The sequence below is a fragment of the Corvus cornix genome, chromosome 20 (genome assembly GCF_000738735.6).
Source record: "Corvus cornix cornix isolate S_Up_H32 chromosome 20, ASM73873v5, whole genome shotgun sequence".
Taxonomy (NCBI): Eukaryota; Metazoa; Chordata; class Aves; order Passeriformes; family Corvidae; genus Corvus; species Corvus cornix.
The window spans coordinates 1,781,016-1,794,120 of NC_046349.1; the positions used below are offsets into that span (position 1 = coordinate 1,781,016).

At 45.5% G+C, this 13,105-nt stretch overlaps 1 protein-coding gene across 3 annotated transcripts in view; it reads right to left on the reverse strand.

Annotated features, from left to right (window-relative positions):
* Nucleotides 1-4,162: 4,162 nt before the first annotated feature.
* LOC104683777 (agouti signaling protein) overlaps nt 4,163-13,105 on the reverse strand; it is a 39,471-nt gene continuing 30,528 nt past the window's right edge. For 2 of the 3 annotated variants that reach the window (XM_039563679.1, XM_039563678.1), the window contains exons 2-5: nt 11,412-11,608; nt 8,801-8,862; nt 7,683-7,831; nt 4,163-6,940 (exon numbers count right to left, since the gene is read on the reverse strand). In XM_039563679.1, the coding sequence (XP_039419613.1) occupies nt 6,841-6,940; nt 7,683-7,831; nt 8,801-8,862; nt 11,412-11,586 (486 nt within the window). In that variant the 5' untranslated portion in view covers nt 11,587-11,608 and the 3' untranslated portion in view covers nt 4,163-6,840. Of the gene's footprint in view, nt 7,832-8,800; nt 8,863-11,411; nt 11,609-13,105 lie in introns of all 3 variants that reach the window. The other variant, XM_010390739.4, reaches the window with a different exon arrangement.

Below are 13,105 nucleotides of genomic sequence, written 5' to 3' on the forward strand. Positions count from 1 at the left end.
CTAAAACCTTTGTGTTTAAAGTGGTCTGGCTCTGTCAGATATTTCTGACAGATATGTCAGTCTTTTCAGAGTGGGAGGGATCCCTGGCCATAGAATTACTTTGAATGCTCCTATTTCCATTTTAGAAGACTCTAAGATTTGATGTCCTTCACCAACAAGTGAAAGACCATTTTTTAATGAATCTATGCATATATATATATATTTTTTTTTTTTTTTAAGTGCTACTCTTATTTGTTATGGAACACAAGGAAGAGTGAAGCTGTGTATTCTTGTGATTGATTTCTGGCTGTTACTGTTGTAATCACATAATACTGTTGTTCATCTATTGGAGAGAGCTGTGCAGAGTGAAGGGGAGCCCATATGAGATCCCAAATGACATTTTAGCTGAGGAAACTGCCCAAAATAGTGAGAGTACCACAAGAACACTGTTAGGTAAATCTAATAGATCAGCTAAAATGTAGAGAGTGAGTGATGAAGGTGTTATTAAAGCATATTAGAGTATATTAAAGTCAATGGATGGTGTCCACAGATCAGAGGGATCTGCAGTGGATCACTAGGGACTCTGCAATTTAGTCTTTTCCTGCCTTTATCTGTATTAAACGAAAGCCACATGTGAATTGTGTTATGACACTAATATTAGAGTCATTTTAGGGCTCCCATATTTCAGGCAGGGTTTAATCTCAAAGGGTTTCCTGGATGGAAAGATGTGTGCATATGCCATGCAGCAATTGAAATAGTTTCTCATTTCACTGAAAAAACCCTTTTTTTCACAAATGACTAAAGCCTCCTTCTTCTTCTGGGAGAGGGACTTGACCATATGTTTGCCATCTGCATATCATGTGAGAAGTTTGACAATAAAATCTTTGTATTACCTCAGAAGGTAATCTGCAGGCCCCACGGATTTCGGAGGGGCACTTTGAGAGTGGGTGACTGTGCTTTCAGGCAGCCCCACGTGTCCCTGGCCTGGTGCTGCTCCTCCAGCTGGGAATGGTGTCCTACAGGTCCCATGTCACATGTGCCAGCCTTGCATGGGTGCTCCTGGTGTGGCGAGACAGCACTGGGCACTGGGACTCTTGTGGAAGTTGGGAAAGGGGCAGGATTTCATTTCCCTCTTCCAGCCCTCCTTGAGGTGACTGTGCGAGAGGCAGAAAATACTTACTCTCATTCTGAAGGACAAGAAAAACTTAAACTAGCCCATCATGCCAGACTGACATTGGGGTGTCTTTGTCCCCAGATCAGGGGTAATTTGCTGGTGAAGGGGAAGAATATCCCACCCAACCCCTTTCTAGCTGTGAAACTCCATCTTACAGGTCTAAGAGCTATCATTGTGAGTGGCCACATGCACTGGGCAGCCCAGAATCCCCCTGTGTGCCAGGCTCAGCCCACAGCGTGGGCAGCGGGGAGGTGAGGGGACGCTGCCTCTATCCTCCCCTCTCAGCACACCCCACCTGCAGGGCTGCCTCCAGCTCTGGGGGCCACAACGGGACAAGGACATGGAACTGTTGGAGAGAGTCCAGAGGAGGCCACAAAGATGCTCCAAGGGCAGGAGCCTCTCTGCTCTGGAGGCAGGCTGGGAGAGCTGGGGGTGTTCAGCCTGGAGAAGAGAAGGCTCCAGGGGGACCTGATTATGGCCTTTTAATACTTGAAGGAGGCCTATACGAAAGATGGGGTCCGACTTTTTAGCAGGGCCTGTTGTGGCAGGAGAAGGGGTGGTGGTTGTAAACTCAAAGAATGTAGATTTAAATTAGATAGAAGATTTTTGATTTTATGCTGAGGGTGGGGAGGCCCTGGCACAGAGTGCCCAGAGAAGCTGTGGCTGTCCCTGGATCCCTGGAAGTGTCCAAGGCCAGGTTGGCCAGGGCTTGGAGCAGCCTGGGCTAGTGGAAGGTGTCGCTGCCCATGGCAGGGGGTGGGACAAGGTGGGCTTTAAGGTCCCTTCCAACCCAAATCATTCTGTGATTTTAAGAGCAGGGAAATGCACTGTGGGACTGTTGTGTGTATTCCTGTTCTTTGTGCTATCCCAGGAGCTGCTGATGCCTTTGAAAAATACCTGTTGGAATCTGGACACCAGCAAAATGAAAGCTGAAACAGGGGAGGTTGTACAGATAGAGGAAAGAATTGTTCAGAGAGTGCCAAGATTCAGCACTGCCTGTGTTGTGTGCCCACCTGTGATGTCCCCAGTTGTGGTTTTATGACTGCATTGTGACCTGCCAAATGTTGCCTTTATAAGGCTGGGGGACTTCACTCATTGCCTTTGGCCGGAGTTTGTCAAAAGTGACTGGTGGCTTTCTCATCCCCACAGTTAGAAAAGCATGTGGTGCTTCAAGTTTGCATCTGGCCCAGGGAGCAATTATTTCTTTCCAACTATTAAATGTACTACAAAAATGTAAGATTATATTTCAGACTGGGAATGAGCAGGTGCTTGCTGAGCATTCTTGTGTGGTGGCCAGTCGGCCTGTGGGACAAGGGACAGAGCGGGTGCTCGGTAGGACAGTCCCTCGTACCAGAGGCTTCTGTCGGGTCAGGGTGAGAAGAGAAGCCTCTCCCAGAACGCTTTGTTCTGTCCTGGTAATCTACCCCAGCTCTGCGTTCCGGGCTGGCTGTTGGCCGCTCCACCCCTCGCTACCTCACCCGTTTCATGTCCTGGGAAGTTCTCCGCTCCAGGTTCCCCCCTTGGCCTCTGCCCTCGCCGCTCCCCCAGAGCTCCCCACGGGTCCCCATTCCCGGTCCCGCCCGCGCCGCCCCCGGGCCCTCACAGCGCTGGCTCCCGGCGCTCGCCCGCCCCCGCACTTAAACCTGGGCTCTCCGTTGTTCCCGGTTTCTGCCCCTGGAATCCTTCACGGTGTGGAAGCAACGAGCTGCTCCTGTGGCAATCTGTGCCCAGCTCCTTCCTGCCTCTTTGCCTCTTTGCCCATGTGCTGAAGCTGCCCGCGTTTGTGCGCGCCCGCGTGTGGGGGTGCGCGGCTGATCCCGCCGAGCGGCTTCGCTCTGGAGACGCTTTGGAGAGATCGCAGCAGCGGCAGAGCCCGGGACAGCGATACTCTTGGTTTTGGAAATGAGGTGCCTGTGGCAAATCTGTTGCAGGTATTACAGGGGTAACTGGGATTTTGGAGTGCAGTAACCACAGCAGGCCATCCCATGTGTTTCCTGCTGGGTTCTGGAGATTACTGTGTGGGGAGCACTGTCCAGGAAGGCAGCAGGTTAGAGCTTGGGAATAGACAGAAAAAAATTGTTCCTGCCTTCATTAGGAGAGTCCATTGTTAATTATTTTCTTTTCCGGGCCTGAGTGTGCAACTCAGAGCCGTGTCTTGGAATTAAATAGGTCACTGGATGTGGACGAGTGCTGAATTGGTCTGTTTAGCATGTTTCTAGAGCCACTTCTGGCCATAGAATGGTCTAATTCATCTTAAAACGCTCTGTTGAAATATGTTTTGATTTAATGTTTTTTTTTTTTTTTGCATTGGCCTTGAGTGCCATTTCATGTCTACACCCACCCAGGGAGTGAGCTGGAGGCTGCAGTGCCTCATGAGGAGTGTGTCCCACAGTGCTCTGAGAGGCCTCTTTGCTGTAGCACTGGGATGGATGTAATTTGTACTCTGTAAAATAGAGCTCCCACTGAGTCACAGCTGGACACATCATGCACAAGTTCTTCCTGGGCCCCTCGGTTTGGTTATACAAATCTCCTGCTGCTGCTCCAGTAAGTCATTTCATCACATGTTTAACACTGTCCTCGTCTCAAAGGGCCTCGTCTTTCACCACCCTCAGCCAAAAGAGCATCACAGATACTGCTGACTCTTCTAGAGAACTTGGAAAAAGTCATTTTACTTTCCATCAAATCTTTCCTTCTCTCAGAAATTCCTAAAGGGTTTGTTTGGTTTCCTTTTGGGGTCCTCCAGAGAATTTGAGTGATTAGCTTGGAAAACTATAACATGTTTGGAGGTAGTTTGGTATAGTCGTCTAGGTGTTAATTCTACCATTTGTTTTATCCGTCAGGATAAACTTGGATTTTATGGGCTTTGGGTGTGACAATAAGCAATCAAGTCAGGAAAATACAGTATCTGTTTTAAATTTACACAAGACAGGCGATATTTGGAAAAGCTAACAGTGATTTATCTGTGTTTCATCCTACTGACCTGTAATTGGGGTAAAATTTCCGTTAGTCTCCTCGGGCACAATGACTCTGTCACAGAGCATTCCTGGCGCTGTCTCTACACTTGAATTCCAATAAGTTTTCAGTGGAGACATTTTGGTGTGTGACAGATAAAAATTAAATACTCTCTCTTTGTCATGTGCATATTTTATCGTCTGTGTGCTGATAACATTTCAAATGGGACCCCGGGGGGACTCCAATGCTTACAAACGTCCCCTCAGTATAAATAACTGCTCAAATTAAATACATTGAAGCAAATATTTGGTATACATATTTTACTGATTTCTGTATCCTGTGTCAATACCTCATGCAATGTGATCTTTACCCAGAAAAGTCAAGTCACTAAGGCTAATAACAATTTCAGTACTTGATTATATATATTCTTTGGTGTGATAGATGAACAGCAAGGAAAGCAAAGCCTCTTTCTAATCAATTCCAGTTACAAATAAGACTTACTAATAAATCAAATTTAAAAATACACTACAGATAGACACTATATTATAAAGTCCCCTTACTGTCATTAGCAGCTTTTTTCCTTTTCCTTTGTTGCCTACAGGTGCCATCCTGTCCTTGGCTGGGTCAGCTGCCATGTGTTTAGGTCCTTGGGTGGGTCTTGGCACTTTGATATCCTTGTCTGAGAGCCCCATGTTGTGCTACATCTCCATTAATGATGTGGATGATGGGGCAGAGTGAGCCCTCAGAGGTGTCCGGACACACAGGCCTGGGAGCAGTGGCTGATGTGCCAGAGGGATGAGCTGCTGTCCAGAGGGACCGAGCCAGGCTGGACAGCTCAACAAGGAGGAGCACAAAGTCCTGTCCCTGGGGAGGAACAACCCCAGGATACTCTGGGGAACACCCAGCTGGGAGACAGGAAAGGCCCTGAAGCATTTGGTGAGCACCAAGATGACCAAGGGTCACCAGAAGGTGAACTGTGCCCTGGGCCATGATGGGACCATTGTCACCAGCAGGTCGAGGAGGGGATCCCTCCTTGCTCAGCACTGGGGAGCTCATCACTGGACTGCTGGGCCCAGCTTGGGGCTCCCCAGTGCAAGAGAGACAGGGACATACTGGAGAGAGTCAAACATTAGGAAACTTCTCTTTTCTGGTTTTAATGGTGAGTGAGGGTGACCGAGCACCAGGACAGGTTGCCCAGGGAGGTGGTAGAGTTTCCCCCCTTGGAGATGTTCAAAAGCTGCCCAGACGTGGTCCTGGGCAAGCAGGTCCAGATGGATGGCTTCCAGAGGTCCCTGCTGACCTCAGCCATTCCGAGGTTCTGCAAAGCTGGAGTGGGAGCTGCAGTCGAGAGCAGCTGTTTGTTGGATTTCTGACTCTCCTTCCTTCCCTTCCCTCTGCTCCCACTCCTCTTGGCCCTGGTAAAATATGATTTTTCTGACCAGTTGGACTTCCTGGTATGAAAATGATCTTGTTTCCATATAAGAAGTACTGTGATTATTGATATGTTTTTAGTATCAATCAACAACAGTTTGTTATAGTTATGAGAATTTTGAAACAATTTGATGGAACCTAAATCTTTACCTAGTAAAAGAAGGGGCCACATTCTGAAATCCATTGTGATGTATTGTTCTTCCTTCTCATCTCCTTTTCCATAATGACTGAGTGGCTTACAGATTCCTGAGCCAAGATATCTGGTTAAAAGACACACTTACGTGTATTTACAAGAATTCAAACTTGTATCAGACATCTCAATTGATGTACCATATAAAAGGAACACAATGACATTCTGTTGTCATTAGGGCTCTTCATTAGATTAATCTGACATCTATCTATATATATATATCTAGTATGAACAAAAATTATTGTCAATATATGACCTTAGTTTTGAATCCTGGGCTTTAGACTGATTTTTAGAATTAAAAACACCCCTTCATGTGGCTTGAGCCCCTTTGGAGTCATCTGTATCGTCTTTTCCTGCCTGGAAGATTTTTGTAGCCCTCAGCTGTGTTTAGAAATAAATCAGGAAACAACTGTCTTCTCAATGAGAGCTGCACAGGGGATTAGAAAATTCCTGATTGGGATTAGAAATTCATGGTTAGGAAAAAATCTGATTGTGAAAGCTAAAGAGCACTGGAAGAGACCCTGGTGCAGGCAGGTGGAGAGAACATGGGACATGTGGGTTAGCCCTGGAGTGTTCCTGTGGTGACTGGGAATAGCAGTTGGATAAAGGAAAAATGCCAAAACCAAGGAAGTAGCACAGAAGTAAAAAGAGTGTATGGGAGCAGGGGAGAGACACTGTAGGTACAGAACAGAGGAGGTAAACAGCAAGAGCTGGAGTCTGGCAGATAAAAAGTCTTCAATGTCAGGGATGCTTCCTGGGTCTGCTCCCTCCTTGCTCTTCTGGGAGTTTAACCAAGAAAGGTTTTCCTCCTGTGCCCTCTTGGATACCTCAAATTTAAGGCAAAGAACTTCAAGAACAAGAGAAAAAAAATCTTCTGTTGCCTTGAGCTTCACCCATCTCTTTCTGAGCCTTAAAGGCTTGATACAGCATGTGATGTATTTTTTTCCCCTGGTTGCTGCAGCACATGGACATTCCTGCCTGAATTCACCCTTGGAGTTGGTTCTGGGAGAAGAACAAGAAAGGGCAAAGAAAGGGGTTGATTGCTTGGAATGGTTTGCTTCAAGATGCACATGTGGGATATAAATTCATCTTTTGCTGATCTTTCCTTTCTTCCTCAAAGTCTCAGATATGTCTTCCTGCTTTTGAGCTCTATACACGCAGTGTCCTTGGCAGCAGGAGAAGAAGGGCTGAGGAGCTGATTCCTATGGACATGGCTGGGGAAAAAAAATCTGATTTTTATATTACAAGGCACAGATACATTTAGGGTTCAAGTATATATGTATGTCAGAGCCCTGGGAGTTACTGTCTGGTAATGACTGAAACCCCTGAAGGTGGATGCACAGCTGAGAATGACTGAAAAATGGCCTTATAGCATTGGGTCCATCTTTTCAGGTGGAATAACCTACATAAATTCTTGTCCTGATTTTTGTTGAATATGTGAAAATGGAGTTAACCCCAAACTCTGCATTTCCAGCCTGATACTTTGGCTGTGCTGGAGGCTGATGATGTCCCTGTGGGCAAAGCCAAGCTCTAGTCCCTCACTGGCCTAACCAGTCCTGTTTCAGTGGCCATTTGGGTGCCATTGGGGCAGGTTTTGTGGTGCTGGTTAGACAATTCTGCAGGCTAGCATTAATATGACCCTTCAAATAAACCCCCAAACCCGCAGAAATCCAGAATTCATCATAAAACACAGCTCTTTTGCTAAAAATACCTAATCAGTGCCAATCTCTCTGGTTGTTTGCTCCCTGAAATAACATCCTGCTTGTGATAACATTAACCCCATAATAAAGACTGTCCATTAAATTTTAAAAGGGGCAAATCCCAGCTTCAGAGCTCTCTATTTTGATTGCTATACACATGGGGCAATTTGGAATATCCACTTGAGAAGCAAATGAGAGACAGAATCCTTTTCATGTTTCCGACTTGGCTTAGCACTTGGGGTTTAACATCAGGCACCTGCAGATCGTCTGGAAGATGCGGCACTTGCACAAAGCACAGTAGTGACAGCAGGAATTCAAGTGTGGCTTGCAGGTTTTGAAGGTTGGCACACAGTTAGCAGCAGGCGGGGGCCTTGGCTTCAGAGATGCCTTGTGTTCAGCCTTTTTCTGGAAGACAAAACCAGGAGAATTCATAGACAGGTGAAATGAGGGTGGCTCGGGGAGTGAACAGAGGGAGGTTCTGGGGGGATGAGGAGGTGGCTGTGGCAGTGGGAGCTGCGTTAGCAGTGCAGAGGTGTGGGGGGGCTGGGAAATGGGGAAGGGTGGCTTGAGACCAAGCTTCTGAGAAAAATGACAAACTTCATTTTGACCATGACTGGATGGAGTGCTGGAAAAGGGTCTGTAGGGAGGAGCGTGGCAGCAGCGAAGAAAGGGGTGCAAAAATGTGCACAGATGGTGAAGTTATCAGTAAAACCAATTAAGGTGTTCTGTTTGGATCTCCCAGCTTTTCAGATGAGGGAAAACTCCCTGTCAGGCTCTTGTTTGCTGAGCTCTGACACTGAGAGAGCAGGGGAGTGACTTGGCAGTGCTCCACCTCGTGAGCTCGGTGGTCCTCCATCCATGGGAATCCTTAACTGCACACACAGCTGAGTGAGTGGAGAAAGACCTCTCATCCCCCCAAGGAGTGCAGCTTCTCTGCTGGGGACTTGGAAAGGTGGAAAATTTTGGGTTGCTCAGCATGTGCCTGGGAGCCAGGAGGGATCTCTGGAGCCCAGGCACCTTGTGCACTTCTGAAACTCAGAGTTATGGAATTGTTTGGATGGGAAGGGATTTTAAAGCCCACCTCATCCCACCCCTTGCCATGGTCAGGGACACCTTCTACTATCCCAGGTTGATCCAAGGCCCATTCAATGTGGCCTTGAACACTGCCAGGGATGGGGCAGCCACAACTTCTAATTTTCTTTCCACCATTATTGTTTTGCATCTATTTTTACAATATTTAGAGCTTTAAACTGTACATAAATGATTTAAATCAGGGAATGGCAGCAAAAGCCTTGCAAATGAATGCACTGAGGGAAGTAGCAAAGAAGTAGCAAACTGTTCTAATCCAACAAAGTTTTCTGAACAACCACCTACCTGGGAAGATTTCCTGTTCTCTGCCTCTTTCCTGCTGACTTTCTGGGATCTTCTAGTTAAATCTTCAATGAGAATAGCACAGCAAAATATGAAATCAATTTTACAGAATGTTATTTCACCGAGATAGTCCTATTTTTGTGTGAGAGGAGGCAGATAACCTGTACTGCCACCTCATTGCTGCATTTTTTGCAGTGATGTTCATCTCAATTCAGAGTGTCTGAACTCTGTCACTGCTGCTTGTACAAAGCAGAAGAGCAACTGGTATTTGTATTTTAGAAGGGATTTTTTACACATTGTTTGGTAGATGCAAACAAGGAATTATTTCAGAGAAATAAAATTAAAGGTCTCTGAAAAAGACTGGGGTGCTCATGCACAGTAGTCACATGGACAAAAGTAGGAAAAATCTTTAGAATTACATAATTTTTTCTGTTAAAATGTGGTGCTACATGCATAATTTTGGAAGGAATTAACAAGTGTAGGCTGCTTTCCACGAGCAAGAACTGCTGATTTATGCTGAGCATAAACTCTGCATCTGTGATTCTGCACCTTTCATTCTGCAGTGCTTTGCTCCCTCTCCACCCACAGGCTCGTTTTACATAATGTTACTTGCAAAGGTGTTTCATTCATGTGCTTGTAACTTTGCTTTCTAAATATATTTGTAACCATATCTATTTTTAGATATTTATAACTAAAATGTAAATTCCATGACTGGGGCTTGTCTTGGGCTCTAACACAGCAAGACTGTTAAAGTGTGAGACACTTCCCAGCTCCCCAACCTGTTGTGGTATTTTTGGTACCTTTATTCTGTGTGTGTGAGTTTTGTAATTAGCACTAACCTGTATGTAATGGATGATTGGGATAGAAAACATCCATATCCCCACTGCTGAACGGTGGCTCCTTATCTATTCCAGGATCCTCTATCAATATATTTTTGAATACTTACTAATTGTTAGGATTTGTAGAGTTGTAGAATGAAGAATAAATATTTTGAGCTGGTTTGGGGGGTTTCATTTATTTATCTTGTATTGTTATAAGTTAGGGTTATGCATCTCCAAGAAGCAGTGGGGAGAAATGTGTCACACCTCAGCCCATCTGCCATGGGCTCAATTCTGTGAGAAGATGGAGAAATCAGTTGAAGGCATTGTATTTTATATCTCTGATTTTAATTGGGGTAAAAATGTTTTTGGAATTGTGAGAGTGAAGGCATCAAGGATCTTAAGGACCATGAAATGGTACAGCTTGGGAGGCTGCAGAACAGCATAAGCTTTGCTAAACTCCCAGTTGAACAACACTGAGTTAAGTCAGGATTCAGAGGTTCAGATTTCTTTGAAAATGCACGTGTGGGGAACTGTTTCTCCTTAAAGATATTTCTCCTGGGCAAGAGCATGGAGAAAATACAGGAAACAAGGTAAGAACCAGAGTGCTTTAAACTAAAGCTGTAAAAGCCTGCAGAAAGGAGCTAAACAAGAGAAGCTTTATTTTTTTAATTATTAGCATTTTGACACAGTTATGGATGTTCTGTAGCTGATGATCTCCAAACACCTGTGAGTTTCTTGAAAGGAGAAGTTGCTGTAAATTACACTGAAAGAGCTAAGGCAGACATGAGGAAAGAATTTTGCAAAGAAAAGAGTTAAGCATCACCCTAAAGAGGTTCTTCCCAAACAGGACAGGTGGTCATCTGCCAGTAACCATGGTCCTGTCTTGGATAGATAAATAAATGACCCCTGGCTCTCCCTTGCGGTGCTCTTTTCTTCCCCTGTTTAAAGACCAGGTAAACTGAGGTTATATTAATTCCTGTTAATACTGTTGATTTCTCTACCATGAGAGCAGACCCTTAAAACCCTCACATTGCGTTCTTTTTTTCTCATGTGCATAAGATTTTCAAAGGAAGATTATTGCCCGTTGTGGAGGCCGGTGGGCCTGCTGGACAAGGAACGAAAGGAGTCCTATGGTGGGATAAGTCCTCGGTCCTTTTCCAGCTTATGGTGACTGAAAGGCTTCCCCCAGAATGCTCTGTTCTGTTCTGTTCAGGTACTCCAGTTCTGCCCCCCTGGTTGGCTCCGTTGATACCCCCTCAGAGTTTCTCAATCAGTTCCCTTACCCTGGGCCCCCCATTGCTCTGCCCCGGGACTTCTCTGAGACCTTACACGAGTGCGGATGCATTAAAGCTCTCCTGAAAACCCTTATGTGAAAACTCTTCTTGCTCCTTCTTCGTCGGACTGTTTCGCTGGCGATCCCTGGCTGTGTGCAATGTGCCGGCTGCACCGAGAGGCCTCCTTGGAGACGCTTTTGGGAAGGTTGTGGCATGATACCAAACAACAGAAACACGACAGCCCATATTAGCAGAAAAACACTTCTCTTCAATATAAAGTCTAATAGTGTGATAGGAGCGGAAGCAAAACCTGTAAAACTAAAATAAATTGTCTGATTTTTTTTTTTCTTTCCTCTAAATTGAGGTTTATCACATTGTCATTCTTGGGTGCTGCAGCCGTGACAGTTCTGCACCCTATGAAGGGCGTTAAGCAAAGTTATCCAAATAATCCAGAATAATCAACAGCAGTGTTTCCTGCAAATCTTGTTAATTTGGCACCGAAGGGCAAGTTTTACTCACCTACTATGGAGATGGGTGGAAGATCTGAGAGGTCTATTTTGCTGGACAGGTCACATTCTGTCTTCTCCTCAATGACCAAGTGGGAATCAGCAGCTCTGAACAGGCTGTAGCAGAGCAGGAGGCTGAGGAAGAGGTTCTTTCTTTCCATCGTGGGGAGGAAAAATTCCATTGTCATGAAAACCAAAGTCAGTGAAAACCTGTAGAAGTGATGCAGGGGTATGAATCTCAGCAATGGTTTTCTGTCAGGTTGTGCAGCTTTAGCAACAAATCTCTGACAATTATTTCATTTCCAGCACTTTGCTTCTCGTACTGCAATACCTAAGATTGTAGTTGTAGGAGTGGAAAAATGCTAAGTCAAACAGAACTCCCCGAGATGGTCTTTTTCCTGATTCTTTCCTCAGAAGGTTTATTTCCCCCTAAGACGTGAGGGTCCTCCCATCTGAGCTTTACAATGGTTATTGTATGGCCAAGGGCAGAAACTCAATCACATCATCAAATTTCTCTCAGAAAGTCTTGTTTACAAACTTGTGCTAGAAAACATAGAAAAATAATGACAATTTAAAGCTGCCCACAAATTGTGTTTCCTGTTAATTTTCTTCTCTTAAAAATAAATCATGAAGTAATACCTTATTACACCTCCGAGTGGCTGCTGTAATCCCATATAAATCGCAGACGTGACTCATGTGAGTTATAAAAGGCCCAATGCTGTAACGTGTTTATGTGCCTTGGGATTATGCACTGAATAACTTCCAAGATGTGGTGAAGCCTGGGATTTAGGATACTTACGGAGGCATCTGAGCTGTGGAGCGTGGCCATTTACCTGAGATGACAGTCCCTGCAGGGTACACAGTGTGTGTCACCAGCCTGGACTCCTTTTCTTGTTCTTTCTTGTATTTCAAAGCTGATTTATATTTCCATGTGCATCAGTTATCTTCAGTGTCAGAATTATGGGAGCTGCCAGCCTCCAGATTTGTGGGTGGCTTTGTGTCAGTGAAAAGCTACTCATAGCAGTAAACAGAGTGAGTGAAACCAAATGTTTTGGGCCATTCATCTGGTTGCAATGACTTCATTACTGGGGATTTAAAAGATGAAAAGTTTCTGCATTGGGAGGGTTTCAATCTGGTCACTGCTGCTACACTGAGTCTGTTCTGCACTTGCTTTTATAAGCCCACTGACCCACTCTTCCCTGGGAGATGATCAGTATTAATGCTTCTAATTCCAAGTGCTTGGGATCAATGCTAAACTTGTCTGTTCTGCAGGCCATGCTCATGTAACAAATCAGTGCTGGGGGCATCGAGGCTGCTTCCACTGGTGGCTGTAGCTGTGCCATGAGGATGTTCACCTCTGCTCTGGAGCTGGGCTGGGAGCTTGGAGGGTTCAGTCTGGAGAAGAGAAGGCTCCGGGGAGACATGAGAACCCCTTCAGCCGTTATCAAAAAGAGGGAGAGCAACTTTTTACCCAGACAGAGAGTGATAGGACAAGGCCGAATGGTTTAAAACTAAAAGAGAGAGATTTAGATTGGAGATTAAAAGTTCTTTACTCAGAGGGTGGGGAGGCCCTGGTACAGGGTGCCCAGAGAAGCTGTGGCTGCCCCTGGATCCCTGGAAGTGTCCAAGGCCAGGTTGGACGGGACTTGGAGCAGCCTGGGCTAGTGGAAGGTGTCCCTGCCCATGTTGGAACTGGATGGCTTTAAG